General features: G+C 44.5%; 1 protein-coding gene across 1 annotated transcript in view; it reads right to left on the bottom strand.

Moving 5' to 3' along the window:
• Positions 1 to 12,526, bottom strand: part of LOC126456806 (Down syndrome cell adhesion molecule-like protein Dscam2) — a 567,168-nt gene that overhangs the window by 236,901 nt on the left and 317,741 nt on the right. Inside the window, 1 exon segment of the mRNA XM_050092599.1 lies at positions 919 to 1,072. Within this exon segment, the coding sequence (XP_049948556.1) occupies positions 919 to 1,072 (154 nt within the window).

Here is a 12,526-nt window from a genome sequence, read left to right as displayed (position 1 = left end):
TGAGCTACTTTCTCAGTTTATTTTAGTTATTTATCTTGTTGCTACTACTTACCCGATGTTGCTTCTGCTAAACTTCTACATTAATTATAATTAAATTCGTTTATAATTTATGTAGTTTCATTAGTTGAATTGTTTGCGAGAAATGTTAAGAAACGTGTTACTTGTGTTTAAAGTTGGTGTGTGGTGACAGTTATAATGGTCGCCTTAACTTACCTTTGCAACAAGTCAAGATGGAATCATGAAATTATTATATTATTCAAGCAAACACGGATTTATGAAAATCATTTTTAAACATTTTTGGAAGGTGACCATCAACAGGCGTCGAGTAACGTATAAAATGCGTGTTTGACCAGCAGCTGCTTTTATTTTAAAACCAAATATCAGCCGATTTCAGTAATGGACCATCTTCACGGGTAAGGGTTAAAACGGTTTAACTCACCACATTTGTAATTCCTTAAATGTCATGAATATACGACACAGGACTTTTAGAAGCAAATATACTAAGTGTACACAGAGCAGAGGACTTTTAGGCGCAAAGATGCTAAGTGTACACAGAGTTGTTGCTCTGTGGACACTTAGTATGTTTGCTTCTAAAAGTCCTGTGTCGTATTTTCATGACATGCTTTACACATTATTTAAGTAATGACAAATGTGTTGGCTTACATCGTTTTAACCCTGTAGTATCCCTGAAGATGGTCCTTGACTGAAACCGGTTGACACTTGGGTTTAAAATAAAAGCAGCCGATGCTCAAACAAGCATTTCATACATTAAAAAAATCACCCCAATACGAAAATTGTGACTCCTTGTAGTGATTTATTCGTAACATCATCACACATAGAAAATAAGAAAGTACAGTGGGACGTTTGCTCCTCGAGAACAGTTCGCAGTGAGGGTCAAGGCGTGAGATGCGTACTGACCTGTGCCCGAGACGCGCGGCGGTGAGAGGTCGCCCATCCAGCAGCCACGTGAACTGCGGGGGCGGACTGCCTGCTGCCGAGCAACGGAGCGAGACCGGTGGTCCAGGACTCAGCGCCTGCTCGATGAACGTAGACTGCAGCTCCGGAACCGTGTCTGAAACAAGAGAGGCTCTTTTAGATACCACACTGCCGTCTGTTGACTGTGGCGAACTTTAGGGCACAAATCACAGCATTACACGTCAACAATGGGTATTAACGTATACTCTTGACGTTATTCAAGTGCTGAGGCGATCTACAGTAATATGAAATGCAGAAGTAAGAACTTCAAACAGCCAAAATCGCGAAATACAGCTTTATTTTGATGACCAGTTTCAGCAATCTCTAAGTTGCCGTCGTCAGTTCTTATGTAAAATACACCTGAAGCACCCATATCGTCTGCACAACATACGATGTCACATCATAAAAGGTGATTCCAAGAACATGATGAACGTGAAATATCGGCACGTCAAGTATAAAAAAAGGATTACATAAAGTGTCACGCATCTTGCACCAACTAGACACGCTCATGTTCGTACAACAGACTACTGTCAGTCTTCATTCATCTGTTGTGTGAACATGACCGGTGTAATCGGTGCAACAGTCTTGACATTTTATGCAAACCTTGTTTTATACTTGACATTCCGGCATTTCACGTTCTTCGTCTACCTAGAATGGCTTTTTGTGATGTATTACGGTATGGTGTACATATGGTGGAGGTAGTGCAGGTGGATTCAGGTGTAGCCCCTCCCGCCCGAGTTTCGAGTCCTCCCTTGGACATGCGTATGTGCGTGTTGTTCTTAGCATAAGGTAAACTCACTCATAGTCAGAGACAGCAAAGGACTTGGAAGAGCAGTTGAACGGAATGGACAGTGTCTTGAAAGGAGGGTATAAGATGAACATCAACAAAAGCAAAACGAGGATAATGAAATGTAGTCAAATTAAATCGGGCGATGCTGAGGGAATTAGATTGGGAAATGAGACACTTAAAGTAGTAAAGGAGTTTTGCTATTTGGGAAGCAAAATAACTGATGATGGTCGAAGTAGAGAGGATATAAAATGTAGACTGGCAACGGCAAAGAAAGCGTTTTTGAAGAAGAGAGATTTGTTAACATCGAGTATAAATTTAAGTGTCAGGAAGTCGTTTCTGAAAGTATTTGTATGGAAGTGAAACATGGACGGTAAATAGTTTGGACAAGAAGAGAGTAGAAGCTTTCGAAATGTGGTGCTACAGAAGAATGCTGAAGATTAGATGGGTAGATCACGTAACTAATGAGGAGGTATTGAATAGAATTGGGGAGAAGAGGAGTTTGTGGCCCAACTTGACTAGAAGAAGGAATCGGTTGGTAGGACATGTTCTGAGGCATCGAGGGATCACCAATTTAGTACTGGAGGGCAGCGTGGAGGGTAAAAATCGTAGAGGGAGACCTCGAGATGAATACACTAAGCAGATTCAGAAGGACGTAGGCTGCAGTACGTTTTGGGAGATGAAGCAGCTTGCACAGGATAGAGTAGCATGGAGAGCTGCACCAAACCAGTCTCAGGACTGAAGACCAAAACAACAACAAGAAACGAATTTATATCCATTAATTGTATCCTAATAGTGTATTATTCGATTAATCTTTAAGTACGTCTTTATATTTAGGTTTAGAGTGCGTTTTCTGAAAATTATTTTTTATGATAAAATCATTTGTTCTACAAAAAAACTGAGCTTATCCCACTCATATTTCTCCTTTTCTAGTGAACAATAGTTGCTTAGATTTATGAGTTACAGTAACCATTTTTTATATTTAGCAGAAATATATAGATATTTAACATTTACCAGTAAAGCTAACTAATATTGTCGTTTTTAACGCTTCTACTGTAGTGAATATGCTTACAAGAACAAAAATTTTGCAGGAACTGAACTGAGTAACACTAGCTTTCGTAACCATTTCCACTGAGTCTTTAATGGCAAACTGCTGCTGTGTCCTCTGCCTTACAAAGATTTTTATTAAGTTGTTGTTGTTGTTGTGGTCTTCAGTCCTGAGACTGGTTTGATGCAGCTCTCCATGCTACTCTATCCTGTGCAAGCTTCTTCATCTCCCATTACTTACTGCAACCTACATCCTTCTGAATCTGCTTAGTGTATTCATCTCTTGGTCTCCCTCTACGATTTTTACCCTCCACGCTGCCCTCCAATGCTAAATTTGTGATCCCTTGATGCCTCAAAACATGTCCTACCAACCGATCCCTTCTTCTAGTCAAGTTGTGCCACAAACTTCTCTTCTCCCCAATTCTATTCAATACCTCCTCATTAGTTACGTGATCTACCCACCTCATCTTCAGCATTCTTCTGTAGCACCACATTTCGAAAGCTTCTATTCTCTTCTTGTCCAAACTGGTTATCGTCCAGGTTTCACTTCCATACATGGCTACACTCCATACAAATATTTTCAGAAACGACTTCCTGACACTTAAATCTATACTCGATGTTAACAAATTTCTCTTCTTCAGAAACGATTTCCTTGCCATTGCCAGTCTACATTTTATATCCTCTCTACTTCGACCATCATCAGTTATTTTACTCCCTAAATAGCAAAACTCCTTTACTACTTTAAGTGTCTCATTTCCTAATCTAATACCCTCAGCATCACCCGATTTAATTTGACTACATTCCATTATCCTCGTTTTGCTTTTGTTGATGTTCATCTTATATCCTCCTTTCAAGACACTGTCCATTCCGTTCAACTGCTCTTCCAAGTCCTTTGCTGTCTCTGACAGAATTACAATGTCATCGGCGAACCTCAAAGTTTTTACTTCTTCTCCATGAATTTTAATACCTACTCCGAATTTTTCTTTTGTTTCCTTTACTGCTTGCTCATTATACAGATTGAATAACATTGGGGAGAGACTACAACCCTGTCTCACTCCTTTCCCAACCACTGCTTCCCTTTCATGCCCCTCGAATCTTATAACTGCCATCTGGTTTCCGTACAAATTGTAAATAGACTTTCGCTCCCTGTATTTTACCCCTGTCAACTTCAGAATTTGAAAGAGAGCATTCCAGTTAATGTTGTCAAAAGCTTTCTCTAAGTCTACAAATGCTAGAAACGTAGGTTTGCCTTTTCTTAATCTTTCTTCTAAGATAAGTCGTAAGGTTAGTATTGCCTCACGTGTTCCAACATTTCTACGGAATCCAAACTGATCTTCCCCGAGGTCCGCTTCTACCAGTTTTTCCATTCGTCTGTAAAGAATTCGCGTTAGTATTTTGCAGCTGTGACTTATTAAACTGATAGTTCGGTAATTTTCACATCTGTCAACACCTGCTTTCTTTGGGATTGGAATTATTATATTCTTGTTGAAGTCTGTGGGTATTTCGCCTGTCTCATACATCTATTAAGTTGTGAAACATACAATAAATATTTTTCTTTTATTTTCAATGAATTAATTTTTTGTTAAATACTTTTCTTTGAACTTTACTATATAATAGGAAATATACACCAGGGTACTTGCCTGATCCTCTTTTTAGAGACGCGTAATTAATTTTCAGGCGATTCATCAGCTTTGTTGTATTCCCCACGAGTTTCACGGTTTTGAAATACAGCATTCTCGTAAACATTTATCAGGCTTCTCAGAATATATCCGCATTGTACTTGGTTTCTTCTGTGGTGAGACGTGGGAACACTTGATGCACCCAGGAACATTATCGATGTTGAATGGGCGTACTGACCTCAAACTCTTTGTACACGGTACACTCACCGGCCAGTTATTCTGACACTGCACTCCTTCCCCAAGTGCAGCTTTCAGGGCTGCATTCGACCTTGAGTTCATTTTTACGGATGACAATGCGCGACCGCATCCAACTGAGCCGGTGGAGAAGCTTTTGGAGTGAGGGGATATATGACGAATAAATTGACCTGCCCGTTCCACCGACTTAAAGCTCATCGAGCTCTTGTGGGATGCGTTAAGGAGGTGTATCGCAACAAGTTCACGTGCACCAGCGACCATCCGGTTGTCAAACGCGCTGGTGGAGGAACGGAATGCACTACGACGAAAACTCCTTAGCAACCCTGCGACCAGCCTCGGAGCAGGTTCTAGAGCTTGGACTGCCGTGCGTGGAGATCATACGCCGTGGTAAGAAACATGCTCCGCCTTTTGTAATGTCCAGGGCACAATCAGAAGTCGCAGCGACTCCAAAGTACCTGTTGTGTTTCAATGAAAGTGTAATTTCTGTTCGTACCATTGCGTATTGGTTTCAGCTGCCATCTGCACTGTCCAGTAGCAGTCCTTTTATGTGTGGCGCAGCTTTCTTCGAACTGTGCTACTTAGCAGTGGCACATCATGCGGAAGTTACTTTCGTCCTTAAGTTTTGCACATTACCATACACTGAAGCGCCAAAGAAGCTTGTATAGGCATGCGTACTCAAATACAAAGATACGTAAATAGGCAGAATACGGCGTTGCGGTCGGCAACGTCTGTACAGGGTATTACAAAAAGGTACATCCAAACTTTCAGGAAACATTGCTCACACACAAATAAAGAAAAGATGTTATGGGGACATGTGTCCGGAAACGCTTAATTTCCATGTTAGAGCTCATTTTAGTTTCGTCAGTATGTACTGTACTTCCTCGATTCACCGCCAGTTGGCCCAATTGAAGGAAGGTAATGTTGATTTCGGTGCTTGTGTTGACATGCGACTCATTGCTCTACACTACTAGCATCAAGCACATCAGTACGTAGCATCAACAGGTTAGTGTTCATCACGAACGTGGTTTTGTAGTCAGTGCAATGTTTACAAATGCGGAGTTGGCAGATACCAGTTGTTTCCGTACCATGTACAGCGTGTGCAGGCACTATCAGCAGCTGATTGGCCTCCACGGGTACACTTCTGCGAATGGTTCATCCAACAATGTGTCAATCCTCATTTCAGTGCAATTGTTCTCTTCACGGATGAGGCTTCATTCCAACGTGATTAAATTTTAAATTTTCACAATCAACATGTGTGGGCTGACGAGAATCCGCACGCAATAGTGCAATCACGTCATCAACACAGATTTTCTGTGAACGTTTGGGCAGGCATTGTTGGTGATGTCTTGATTGGGCCCCATGTTCTTCCACCTACGCTCAATGGAGCACGTTATCATGATTTCATACGGGATACTCTACCTGTGCTGCTAGAACATGTGCCTTTACAAATACGACACAACATGTGGTTCATGCACGATGGAGTTCCTGCACATTTCAGTCGAAGTGTTCGTACGCTTCTCAACAACAGATTCGGTGACCGACGGATTGGTACAGGCGGACCAATTCCATGGCCTCCACGCTCTCCTGACCTCAACCCTCTTGACTTTCATTTATGGGGGCATTTGAAAGCTCTTGTCTGCGCAACCCCGGTACCAAATGTAGAGACTCTCTGTGCTCGTATTGTGGACGGCTGTGATACAACACGCCATTCTCCAGCGCTGCATCAGCGCATCAGGGATTCCATGCGACGCAGGGTGGATGCATGTATCCTCGCTAACGGAGGACATTTTGAACATTTCCTGTAACAAAGTCACGCTGGTACGTTCTGTTGCTGTGTGTTTCCATTCCATGATTAATGTGATTTGAAGAGAAGTAATAAAATGAGCTCTAACATGGAAAGTAAGCGTTTCCGGACACACGTCCACATAACATATTTTCTTTCTTTGTGTGTGAGGAATGTTTCCTGAAAGTTTGGTCGTACCTTTTTGTAACACCCTGTATAAGACAACAAGCGTCTGGCACAGTTGTCAGATCGGTTACTGCTACTACAATGGCAGGTTACCAGGATTTAAATGAGTTTGAACGTCGTGTTATAGTCGGCGCATGAGCGATGGGATACAGGATCTCCGAGGTAGCGATGAAGTGGAGATTTTCCCGTACGACCATTTCACAAGTGTACCGTGAATATCAGGAATCCGGTAAAACATCAAATCTCCGACATAACTGCGGCCGGAAAAAGATCCTGCAAGAACGGGACGAACCACGACTGAAGAGAATGGTTCAACGTGACAGAAGTGCATTCCTCCCGCAAATTGCTGCAGATTTCATTGCTGGGCCTTCAACAAGTGTCAGAGTGCGAAACGTATTACGTAACATCATCGGTATGGACTTTCGGAGCCGAAAGCCCATCCGTATACCCTTGACGACTGCACGGCACAAAGCTTTACGTCTCGCCTCGTCGCCTGGGCCAGTCAGCACCGACATTGGACTTTTGATGACTGTAAACATGTTGCCTGGTCGGACGAGTCTCATTTCAAATTGTATCGAGCGGATGGATGTGTACGGATATAGAGGCAACCTCATGAAACCATGGACCCTGCATGTCAGCAGGGGACAGTTCAAGCTGGTAGAGGCTCTGTAATGGTGTGAGGCGCTTGCAGTGTGAGTGATATGAAAACCCTGATAGTCTAGATACGACTCTGACAGGTGACACGTACGTAAGCATCCTGTCTGATCGTCTGAATCCATTCGTGTCCATTGTGCATTCCGACGGACTTTGGCAATTCCAGCAGGACAATGCAACACCCTACACGTCCAGAATTGCTACAGAGTGACTCCAGGAACACTCTTCTGAGTTTAAACATTTCCGCTGCCCACCAGACTCACCTGACACGAACATTATTGAGCATATCTGGGATACCTTGCAACGTGCTGTTCATATGAGATATCTGCCCCCCTCATACTCTTACGGATGTATGGACAGCCCTGCGGGATTCATGGTGTCAATTCTGTCCAGCACTACTTCAGACATTAGTCGAGTCCATGTCACGTCGTTGAGCCGTGGCGTTTTGCTGGCGCGCCAGCGTATTTGCAAGTACGAGGGTCGCTCCAAAAGAAATGCACACTATTTTTGTAAAAATACAGTTTTCATTCTGCTTGTGTGAAAGTTTTACAGTGTGTAGATACATCCTTCCCGCTTGTTTGCTAACTTAGTTCAACCTGTTCCCGTGAGTGGCGCCGTCACAGCATGTCTTCAAGATGGTTGCTACACTTGACGTTCGTCAGAAGCAACGTGCTGTCATAAAATAACAAAGTTTGAAGGTGATGGCTCCCTTGTGCACGCTGCCAAACAGTGGCTCCAACAGGTTGGTCCAGAATTTCACCGTGCGTGTATACAGGCGCTGGTTCCAAGATGGCGTAAGGCAGTTGAGAGGGATGGAAATCATGTGGAGAAATGAAAATATTGTTCCTAAAGGACGTATCTACACAATGTACAATTTCAAACATGTAGAATTAAAGATGGGTTTAGAAAAAATTGTGTGCACTTCTTTTGGCGTGTTTATCGTACGTCGCCTTCGCGCTCTTATCTTTGCTTGTGACGCGCACTGAGTCTTGGCTGCCTTATCTTTGCCGGAGGAGTTGGCTGGCTCTGAGCACTATGGGACTCAACTGCTGAGGTCATTAGTCCCCTAGAACTTAGAACTAGTTAAACCTAACTAACCTAAGGACATCACAAACATCCATGCCCGAGGCAGGATTCGAACCTGCGACCGTAGCGGTCTTGCGGTTCCAGACTGCAGCGCCTTTAACCGCACGGCCACTTCGGCCGGCCCGGAGGAGTTAACTGGATGCTCTCGCGAAGAACGTCGACAGCTGGCGTTTGATGTTACCTGAGGCCGGAGTTCCTTTGGAATAGAGCGGGCATCATGGTGGAGACTTTTCCTGTCGCCTGTCAGGAGACTTGTTGCTGCCTTGGGTTGCGTGCTGCCAGTTCCGGACACGGCTGTTACGGTCGTCCGCTGCCTTATTGCCGCCTGCTGTACCCGACGCAAGCCATATCGGACGTCCAGTGAAAAGTTAAGTGAGACTGTACATAGGGCAGGTGTGTGAAGGTGTTGAGGACTGCTACCTCACTTCTGGTAAACTGTAAGCGCATGGGTGTTCCCGTGGAAGTAAAGGTGTGCCTGTAACGAGTTCATGGTGTTAAAGACAGGTGTTAAATATTAATATAATGCACGAGTGTGCCTGTTCCAGCTCGTGGGAAATTGTTGTTTGATGTGATACGTAATCAGCTGCAAGGCCGTGATTTGTTTATCAAATATACTGCATTCGAGTGTTTGGCAGCCTTAGCGTAGTGAGCCCCGGTAAAGCTTTTAATGAAATTTTCAGAATTGTGCTCGTTACGGTTTTCACTGAACCGTGGGGCATAAGAGTTCACGTAATTTAATTGTGACTATGATTGGAGAGCCCGCTGGCCTTGCTAGTAATTGTAAGTTTTTTTATATCTTAATAGCAGGCAATTCTCCTTAAGGTTAATGATAAGTTTTGCGCTGTTGGTTGTACCTTGCCTGTGTAGTTCATTCGTAATGGGGCAAAGGCAGTGAGCCGTTCGATTAGTGCATAATTTAACCTGTTATTTAATATCTTTTGGTGGTTGTTTACCTGCGGACCTGTTCTGTGCGCTTGTTAAATGTTACAGCTGGCTGGCTGGTGTTTTGGAGTAAGGGCTACCTTTCTACCTTTGGGTACCGGGACTGTGAAATCCTGGGTAGCGGGAGGTGATTCCGGATCTAAGCTCGAGAAGTGGGTCTTGTACGAACTGCGGGCTTCCGCCTTGGCTTCTCCAAGTTAAGTTTTCGTTCTGCCTTCGAGCGACCTGGCGTCGCCCCTCGCTAATTAATTCTGGTGTTATTATCACTACTTGGGTTTTTATTATATTTATTAAACTCTGTCTGAAGAGCAACATACAATTGTGAATTAATTTAAGCCGTCTTGCGCATAATTGTTACTGGTTTTAAAATGTTTTTATATTTGAGATAGACTTTGTTTCATAAAAGACATTGGTAGCAGATTCACTAAATTTTGGTGTCTTACTATTCTTATTACCTAAAGTAATCAGGATTAAAATATTGTTGTTTCAAAGGAATTTGTTTATTTGATGGTTAAATAAAACGAGTAATAACAAAAGGAGCCCAGTCCTTCCTATTTGTTTCCCTATTCCATAGTACACTCATGCTCATAAATTAAGGATAATGCTGATACTTGGTGAAACAACGCTCTGGTGGGCGGTTTGCGGGTTTAAATCACCTCGGGGTATGACCATGCTGTGCATTTGACCTGCGGTCGTCGCACGGTTGCTCTGGCAGCAGTTCACATACGCAGTTGTGTGTTGGTGCATGTCAGAGTACGGTGCAGCGGGTAAGTGTGCAGACGTTTCCAGGCGTGCTAATGATGACTGTGTATTGAAAATGGTTCAAAGAACACATATTGGTGACGTTATGAGGGGTAGAATACTAGGGTGACTGGAGGTGGTGAAACACAGCAGGTCGTAGCACGGGCCCTCCGTGTGCCACAAAGTGTGATCTCAAGATCATGGCAACGATTCCAGCAGACAGGAAACGTGTCCAGGAGCTACAGTACGGGACGTCCACAGCGTACAACACCACAAGAAGACCGATATCTCAGCATCAGTACCCGCAGATGGCCACAGAGTACTGCAGGTAACCTTGCTCGGGACCTTACCGCAGCCAGTGGAACAATTGTCTTCAGTCTACAGACGACTGAATAGACATGGACATGGTTTATTAGCCCGGAGACCTGCAAGATGCATTCCACTGACGCCTGGTCACAGGAGAGCCCGTAAAGCCTGGTGTCAAGAACACAGTACATGGTCGTTGGAACAGTGGTCCCAGGTTATGTTCACGGACGAGTCCAGGTATAGTCTGAACAGTGATTCTCACCGGGTTTTCATCTGGCGTCAATCAGGAACCAGATAAAAAAATGGCTCTGAGCACTATGCGACTTAACTTCTAAGGTCATCAGTCGCCTAGAACTTAGAACTAATTAAACCTAACTAACCTAAGGACATCACACACATCCATGCCCGAGGCAGGATTCGAACCTACGACCGTAGCGGTCGCTCGGTTCCAGACTGTAGCGCCTAGAACCGCACGGCCACTCCGGCCGGCCAGGAACCAGATACCAACTCCTTAATGTCCTTAAAAGGGACCTGTATGGAGGTCGTGTTTTGATGGTGTCGGGTGGGATTATGATTGGTGCACGTACACCCCTGCACGTCTTTGACAGAGGAACTGTAACAGGTCAGGTGCATCGGGACGTCATTTTGCACCAGTATGCCCGCCTTTTCAGGACTGCAGTGGGTTCCACCTTCCTCCTGATGGATGATAACGCACGGCCGCACCGAGCTGCCATCGTGGAGGAGCACCTTGAAAGAGAAGATATCAGGTGAATGGAGTGGCCTGCCTGTTCTCCAGACCTAAACCCCATCGAGCACGTCTGGGATTCTCTCGGTCGACGTATCGCTGCACGTCTTCAAACCACTACGACACTTCAGGAGCTCCGAGAGGCACTGGTGCAAGATTGGAGGCTATACCCCATCAGCTGCTCGACCACCTGATCCAGAGTATGCCAACCCATTGTGCGGCCTGTGTACGTGTGCATGGTGATCATATCCCATATTGATGTCGGCGTACATGCGCAGGAAACAATGGCGTTTTGTAGCACTTGTGTTTGCGGGACGGTTTTCTCAATACTGTGGACTTACAGATCTGTGTCGTGTGTTCCCTATGTGCCTATGCTATCAGCGCCAGATTCGTGTAGTGCCACGTTGTGTGGCACCACATTCTGCAATTATCCTTAATTTATGAGCATGAGTGTAGAATAACGTCATAGTCGTGTTGCGGCATCTCTGCGAGCTCGTGGGGGGCCCTACACGACATTAGGTAGGTGTTCCAGTTTCTTTGGGTCTTCAGTGTATGTCAACACATACTTTATATACGCAGGTAGCCGGAGAGGGCGCGCACGTACGAGTTCCGGAACAATGGAGAACGGGGGAAGCCGCCAGGCGGGAGAGCCGCCTGCAGATGAGCAACCCAATTCAACGGTAGGAGAAAGAGATACGACAGAGACTGCGAACAAGGCGACACACCAAAACGAGGACAAACAACCTAGACGTCAACGAGGCGCTACGCTAAGCCGTCGCCACAATGATGACAGGGCCAAAAGCAGCGGAGAGACAATCCAAGGCGCGAATAGAGGGTGTAACCAGGTGACAAGCAGAGTAGTTGTGGAACAGTCCTCGTACGACGGAACTGCATCAGACAATGTCAAGCGCGAACTCTGAACTGACGGGTATTGGCCACCGTACCCATGTGGCAAGATGCTGGCGCTCTCGCCGTGCTACCAACACTGTGCCTTCTAACCGCTATTTTCTTATATACACTTTCTTCTTAGATATACGAGTTATCTTGGACTTAGCAATTGATTTAGTGTCGGCACAATTCGTGCCAGTAACCGCACTTATACGATTACTACAAGTGAATATTGTTGCTTAAAACAGTTATTTATTTTATTTGAGTTAAATTATGAATTTGTATGGTGAAATCCTAAAATTTCTTTTCGGCTTTTCTTATGAATCTGTGAAACTTAAATTATAAAGTCCATTAACAGATTGCTTTCAGCAGTTCATCCGAGTTGTTGAAGTCAGTTTATGCAAAATGTTTCGACGACCGACACAGCCGACTTCTTCAGGCGCAGCAAGCTGCGCTATTACGCGCACTCGCTGCCTGGAACCCAACTACAACATGGAATCTAAGCCTCGGCT

This window comes from Schistocerca serialis, chromosome 1, assembly GCF_023864345.2.
Source record: "Schistocerca serialis cubense isolate TAMUIC-IGC-003099 chromosome 1, iqSchSeri2.2, whole genome shotgun sequence".
NCBI lineage: Eukaryota > Metazoa > Arthropoda > Insecta > Orthoptera > Acrididae > Schistocerca > Schistocerca serialis.
The sequence above is the reverse complement of the archived record's forward strand: the minus strand, read 5'-3'. Positions and strand labels throughout refer to the sequence as shown.